The following is a 6,864-nucleotide window of genomic DNA, read 5'->3' as shown; positions in this document are numbered from 1 at the left end:
CCCCGGGACCTCCGGGAGCTCTCCCGGTGACCCCTCGGGACCCCCCCCGCGGTGCTGGAGCTGGCCCCGTACGGGGGCGACCGGTACCGGAACCCCCTCCCTCACCCCTCCCCAAACCGGGGAGTCCCGGGACCGGGGCAGAGCGACCCTCGGGGGTCCCCGGAACCGGGACAAAGCGACCCCCGCCCACCCGCTGTCACCGGGACCGGGGCAAAGCGACCCCCGCGACCACCGGGGATCACCGGGAGCGGGCTGAGGAGCTCCGGGTGTCCCGGGGACCGGAGCAAAGCGACCCCCGCCCACCCGGTGTCACCGGGAGCGGGCTGAGGAGCTCCGGGGGTCCCGTGGGTGGCGCAGCGGGGCTGGGGGCGGTCCCGGTCCCGGCCCCCGCTCGCCCGCGCTCCCCGGGGGTACCGGTTCGGGGGGTCCCGAGGGTCCCGGTGCCTCGGCAGCAGCGGGGGCTGACGGCAGCGGCGGGGACCGGCGCTGAGTCACGGCGGGAGCGGCGGGGGGCGGCGGTTCCCACGCTCCGGGCTCATCCGTCCGTCCGTCCGTCCGTCCGGTGCCGCGGGCCCCGCCCCCTCCGGTGGCCCCGGTCCCGGCAGGTCCCGGGGGTCCCGCTCGGCTCTCGGGGGTCCCGTTCCCGTTCCGGGGGTCCCGGTCCCGGCAGGTCCCGGGGGTCCCGGTGTCCCTGTCCCCGGGGGTCCCTTTCTGGGGGTCCCGGGGGTCCCGGGCTCTCGGGGGTCCCGGGGCTCTCGGTCCCGGTGTCCCGGGGGTCCCTCTCCCGTTCCCGGGGGTCCCGCTCGGTTCCCGGGGGTCCCGAGGGTCCCAGCCCGGTTCCCGGTGTTCCCGGTGTACTGGGGGTCCCACTCGGCTCTCGGGGGTCCCAGCCCCATTCCGGGGGTCCCAGCCCCATTCCGGGGGTCCCAGCCCCGTTGCGAGGGTCCCGCTCGGGCTCTCGGGGGTCCCGGGGGTCCCTCTCCCGTTCCCGGGAGTCCCGGTTGGTTCTCGGGGTTTCCCCGCCCGGTTCCCGGTGTCCCGGGGGTCCCTGTCCCGTCCCGAGGGTCTCAGCCCGGTTCCGGGGGTCCCAGCCCGGTTCCCGGGGGTCCCTGTCCTGTTCCGGGGATCCCGGTCAGTTCTCGGGGGTCCCAGCCCCGTTCCGGGGGTCCCGTTCGGGCTCTCGGGGGTCTCGGGGGTCCCTCTTGGATCTCGGGGGTCTCCCCGCCCCGTTCGGGGTCCCGGGGGTCCCAGCCCCGTTCCCGGGGTCCCTTTCGATGTCTCCGGGACTTCCCCGCCCCGTTCGGGGTCCCGGGGGTCCCTCTCGGTCTCCCGGGGGTTCCGGGGGTCGACCGGGGCAAAGCGACCCCCGCCCACCCGGTGTCTCCGGGACCGGGGCAAAGCGACCCCCGCGACCACCGGGGATCACCGGGAGCGGGCTGAGGAGCTCCGGGTGTCCCGGGGACCGGGGCAAAGCGACCCCCGCCCACCCGGTGTCTCCGGGACCGGGGCAAAGCGACCCCCGCGACCACCGGGGATCACCGGGAGCGGGCTGAGGAGCTCCGGGTGTCCCGGGGACCGGGGCAAAGCGACCCCCGCCCACCCGGTGTCTCCGGGACCGGGGCAAAGCGACCCCCGCGACCACCGGGGATCACCGGGAGCGGGCTGAGGAGCTCCGGGTGTCCCGGGGACCGGGGCAAAGCGACCCCCGCCCACCCGGTGTCTCCGGGACCGGGGCAAAGCGACCCCCGCGACCACCGGGGATCACCGGGAGCGGGCTGAGGAGCTCCGGGTGTCCCGGGGACCGGGGCAAAGCGACCCCCGCCCACCCGGTGTCTCCGGGACCGGGGCAAAGCGACCCCCGCGACCACCGGGGATCACCGGGAGCGGGCTGAGGAGCTCCGGGTGTCCCGGGGACCGGGGCAAAGCGACCCCCGCCCACCCGGTGTCTCCGGGACCGGGGCAAAGCGACCCCCGCGACCACCGGGGATCACCGGGAGCGGGCTGAGGAGCTCCGGGTGTCCCGGGGACCGGGGCAAAGCGACCCCCGCCCACCCGGTGTCTCCGGGACCGGGGCAAAGCGACCCCCGCGACCACCGGGGATCACCGGGAGCGGGCTGAGGAGCTCCGGGTGTCCCGGGGACCGGGGCAAAGCGACCCCCGCCCACCCGGTGTCTCCGGGACCGGGGCAAAGCGACCCCCGCGACCACCGGGGATCACCGGGAGCGGGCTGAGGAGCTCCGGGTGTCCCGGGGACCGGGGCAAAGCGACCCCCGCCCACCCGGTGTCTCCGGGACCGGGGCAAAGCGACCCCCGCGACCACCGGGGATCACCGGGAGCGGGCTGAGGAGCTCCGGGTGTCCCGGGGACCGGGGCAAAGCGACCCCCGCCCACCCGGTGTCTCCGGGACCGGGGCAAAGCGACCCCCGCGACCACCGGGGATCACCGGGAGCGGGCTGAGGAGCTCCGGGTGTCCCGGGGACCGGGGCAAAGCGACCCCCGCCCACCCGGTGTCTCCGGGACCGGGGCAAAGCGACCCCCGCGACCACCGGGGATCACCGGGAGCGGGCTGAGGAGCTCCGGGTGTCCCGGGGACCGGGGCAAAGCGACCCCCGCCCACCCGGTGTCTCCGGGACCGGGGCAAAGCGACCCCCGCGACCACCGGGGATCACCGGGAGCGGGCTGAGGAGCTCCGGGTGTCCCGGGGACCGGGGCAAAGCGACCCCCGCCCACCCGGTGTCTCCGGGACCGGGGCAAAGCGACCCCCGCGACCACCGGGGATCACCGGGAGCGGGCTGAGGAGCTCCGGGTGTCCCGGGGACCGGGGCAAAGCGACCCCCGCCCACCCGGTGTCTCCGGGACCGGGGCAAAGCGACCCCCGCGACCACCGGGGATCACCGGGAGCGGGCTGAGGAGCTCCGGGTGTCCCGGGGACCGGGGCAAAGCGACCCCCGCCCACCCGGTGTCTCCGGGACCGGGGCAAAGCGACCCCCGCGACCACCGGGGATCACCGGGAGCGGGCTGAGGAGCTCCGGGTGTCCCGGGGACCGGGGCAAAGCGACCCCCGCCCACCCGGTGTCTCCGGGACCGGGGCAAAGCGACCCCCGCGACCACCGGGGATCACCGGGAGCGGGCTGAGGAGCTCCGGGTGTCCCGGGGACCGGGGCAAAGCGACCCCCGCCCACCCGGTGTCTCCGGGACCGGGGCAAAGCGACCCCCGCGACCACCGGGGATCACCGGGAGCGGGCTGAGGAGCTCCGGGTGTCCCGGGGACCGGGGCAAAGCGACCCCCGCCCACCCGGTGTCTCCGGGACCGGGGCAAAGCGACCCCCGCGACCACCGGGGATCACCGGGAGCGGGCTGAGGAGCTCCGGGTGTCCCGGGGACCGGAGCAAAGCGACCCCCGCCCACCCGGTGTCACCGGGAGCTGGCTGAGGAGCTCCGGGGGTCCCGTGGGTGGCGCAGCGGGGCTGGGGGCGGTCCCGGTCCCGGCCCCCGCTCGCCCGCGCTCCCCGGGGGTACCGGTTCGGGGGGTCCCGAGGGTCCCGGTGCCTCGGCAGCAGCGGGGGCTGACGGCAGCGGCGGGGACCGGCGCTGAGTCACGGCGGGAGCGGCGGGGGGCGGCGGTTCCCACGCTCCGGGCTCATCCGTCCGTCCGTCCGTCCGTCCGGTGCCGCGGGCCCCGCCCCCTCCGGTGGCCCCGGTCCCGGCAGGTCCCGGGGGTCCCGCTCGGCTCTCGGGGGTCCCGTTCCCGTTCCGGGGGTCCCGGTCCCGGCAGGTCCCGGGGGTCCCGGTGTCCCTGTCCCCGGGGGTCCCTTTCTGGGGGTCCCGGGGGTCCCGGGCTCTCGGGGGTCCCGGGGCTCTCGGTCCCGGTGTCCCGGGGGTCCCTCTCCCGTTCCCGGGGGTCCCGCTCGGTTCCCGGGGGTCCCGAGGGTCCCAGCCCGGTTCCCGGTGTTCCCGGTGTACTGGGGGTCCCACTCGGCTCTCGGGGGTCCCAGCCCCATTCCGGGGGTCCCAGCCCCATTCCGGGGGTCCCAGCCCCGTTGCGAGGGTCCCGCTCGGGCTCTCGGGGGTCCCGGGGGTCCCTCTCCCGTTCCCGGGAGTCCCGGTTGGTTCTCGGGGTTTCCCCGCCCGGTTCCCGGTGTCCCGGGGGTCCCTGTCCCGTCCCGAGGGTCTCAGCCCGGTTCCGGGGGTCCCAGCCCGGTTCCCGGGGGTCCCTGTCCTGTTCCGGGGATCCCGGTCAGTTCTCGGGGGTCCCAGCCCCGTTCCGGGGGTCCCGTTCGGGCTCTCGGGGGTCTCGGGGGTCCCTCTTGGATCTCGGGGGTCTCCCCGCCCCGTTCGGGGTCCCGGGGGTCCCAGCCCCGTTCCCGGGGTCCCTTTCGATGTCTCCGGGACTTCCCCGCCCCGTTCGGGGTCCCGGGGGTCCCTCTCGGTCTCCCGGGGGTTCCGGGGGTCCCGGCCCGGTTCCCGGGGGTCCCGAGGGTCCCGTTCGGTCTCGCGGGAGTCCCGCTCGTTCTCTGGGGTCTTTCCGCTCCGTTCGGGGTCCCGAGGGTCCCTGTCCCGTTCCCGGGGTCCCTCTCGGAGTCCGGGGGGTCCCGGGGGTCCCGGCCCCGTTTCTGGGGGTCCGAGCCCCATTCCGGGGGTCCCGTTTGGACTCCCGGGGGTCTCCCCGCCCCGTTCGGGGTCTCGGGGGTCCGTCTCGGTCTCCGGGGTCCCAGCCCCGTTCCCGGGGATCCTGGTCGGTTCCCGGGGTCCCTCCCGGTGTCCCGGGGGTCCCTCTCAGTCTCCCGGGGGTCCCGGGGCTCCCGGACCCGTTCCCAGGGTCCCTGTCGGTTCCCGGGGTCCCGGCCCCGTTCCAGGGGTCCCTCTCGGTGTCCCGGGGGTCCCGAGGGTCCCAGCCCGGTTCCCGGGGTCCCTGTCAGGGTTCCGGGGTTCTCGAGGGTCCCGGTCGGTTCCCGGGGGTCCCAGCCCGGTTCCCGGGGGTCCCGGTCGGTTCCCGGGGGTCCCGGTCGGTTCCCGGGTCCCTCCCGGGCCGTCCCGCCCCGTCCCGCTCCCGCTGTCCCGGTAAACACCGCGCGGGTCTCCCCGGTTACGGCGTTCCCCGCCGGTGACGTCACCACGTCCGGCGTCCCGTGTTTACGTCGCGCGGCAACGCCCGTGGGCATGGCAACGGGGGCGGGGCCTTCGCGGGGCCCGAGCCAATGGGGACGGGGACGGGGCGGAGCCAGAGTGGAGGGGGCGGGGCTTGAGCCGCCGCGTTCCCGCGCTTTGCGCGGAGCGGGGGAGGGGTCTGGCTGTCCCCATGTCCCCAGTGTCCCCATGTCCCCTGGTACCCGCTGCCAGCAGCGTCACTCCGTTGCACGCGGCCCCCACGTAGGTCAGCAGGTAGAACAGGAAGGCGAACTGCGGGGCCAGCGCCGTGTCACTGTCACTGTCACTGTCACCGGCACCGGCACCGGTGCTGGCGTGCCACCCACAGCCCCTTGTGTCACCCATGTCCCCAGTGCCCCCCATGTCCCCAGTGTCCCCCCGCGTGCCCCGGTGTCACCTTGAGGGACTCGGGGACGCTGTGCACGAGGAAGAGGCGGGCGAGGCTGCGCGCGGCGGCGGCGGCGTGCCGGGCCAGGCACCGCGCCCAGCGCTGCTGCTGCTCCGCGCTCAGGGGCTCTGCCCTGCTGGGGACAATGACAGGGACATGGGGACAGCCATGGGGACAGCCATGGGGACAGTGACAGGGACACGGGGACAGCCATGGGGACACGGGGACAGCCACAGGGACAGCCATGGGGACAGCCATGGGGACAGTGACAGGGACACGGGGACAGCCATGGGGACAGTGACAGGGACAGGGACAGGGGAATAGCCACAGGGGCAGGGGACAGCATTGGGGACAGGGGGATGGTGTCAAGGGACAAAGACATGGGGACAGGGACAGGGGGACAGGGACAAGGGGACAGAGGGACAAAGACAGGGACAGGGACACGACTGGGGAACAAGGACAGGGACAGAGTGAGGGGGGACAAGGGACAGGGACAGGGGAGCAGCCAGGATGGGACAGGGACAGGGACAGGGCCACCAGATGGGGACAGGGCCACCAGGGCCACCCCGAGCTCCCTGGGGGTGGCAGGGAGGGGACAAGGGCGTGTCCTCGGTGTCACTCACTGTCCCCATTGTCCCTCACCTGGTGGGGCTGTCCCCGGCCGGGGGTGGCAGGGGGGTGGCAGGGAATGTCCCCAGTGTCACTCACCTCGCGGGGCTGTCCCCGGCCGGCGGGGTCCCCATTGTCAGGCGCTCAGGATGGGACAGGGACAGGGACAGGGCTGTCCCCATTGTCCCTCACTGTCCCCGGTGTCCCTCACTGTCCCCAGTGTCCCTCACTGTCCCCATGGTCACTCACTGTCCCCATTGTCCCTCACTGTCCCCGGTGTCCCTCACTGTCCCCAGTGTCCCTCACTGTCCCCATGGTCACTCACTGTCCCCAGTGTCCCTCGCTGTCCCCATTGTCACTCACCTGGCGGGGCTGTCCCCATTGTCCCTCACTGTCCCCAGTGTCCCTCACTGTCCCCGGTGTCCCTCGCTGTCCCCACTGTCACTCACCTGGGGGGGCTGTCCCCGGCCGGGGGGGTCCCCAGCGCCCTGAGGCACAGCTGGCGCAGGCGCAGGGGGACGGTGACAGCCAGCACGGCCAGCGCCCCGTGTGCCAGCACCGAGACGGCGCTGAAGCGCGACAGCGAGCCCAGGGCCAGCAGGGCCAGCAGCAGGGCCAGCGCCGAGCGCGCGGGGACGCGCCAGGCCAGCAGCTCCCACAGCGGGGACAGCGGGGACGCTGTGGGGACAGCAATGTCACCTCCCTGTGCCACCCCAGTG

At 75.3% G+C, this 6,864-nt stretch overlaps 1 protein-coding gene and 1 long non-coding RNA gene across 2 annotated transcripts; both read right to left on the bottom strand.

Moving 5' to 3' along the window:
* Positions 1-309: 309 nt before the first annotated feature.
* Positions 310-4,632, bottom strand: LOC121360488 (collagen alpha-1(I) chain-like). The gene is made up of 2 exons (XM_041480353.1): positions 3,419-4,632; positions 310-1,381 (listed from the first exon to the last, which is right to left on the bottom strand). The coding sequence occupies exons 1-2, from the start codon at positions 4,630-4,632 to the stop codon at positions 310-312; spliced, it is 2,286 nt and encodes a 761-aa protein (XP_041336287.1).
* Positions 4,633-5,309: 677 nt separating this feature from the next.
* On the bottom strand, positions 5,310-6,852 carry LOC121360498. The gene is made up of 3 exons (XR_005956216.1): positions 6,595-6,852; positions 5,546-5,669; positions 5,310-5,400 (listed from the first exon to the last, which is right to left on the bottom strand). It is a non-coding gene; the product is annotated as an uncharacterized LOC121360498 (long non-coding RNA).
* Positions 6,853-6,864: the final 12 nt, after the last annotated feature.

The sequence above is a fragment of the Pyrgilauda ruficollis genome, unplaced genomic scaffold (genome assembly GCF_017590135.1).
Source record: "Pyrgilauda ruficollis isolate IOZ18807 unplaced genomic scaffold, ASM1759013v1 scaffold1140, whole genome shotgun sequence".
Taxonomy (NCBI): domain Eukaryota; kingdom Metazoa; phylum Chordata; class Aves; order Passeriformes; family Passeridae; genus Pyrgilauda; species Pyrgilauda ruficollis.
The sequence above is the reverse complement of the archived record's forward strand: the minus strand, read 5'-3'. Positions and strand labels throughout refer to the sequence as shown.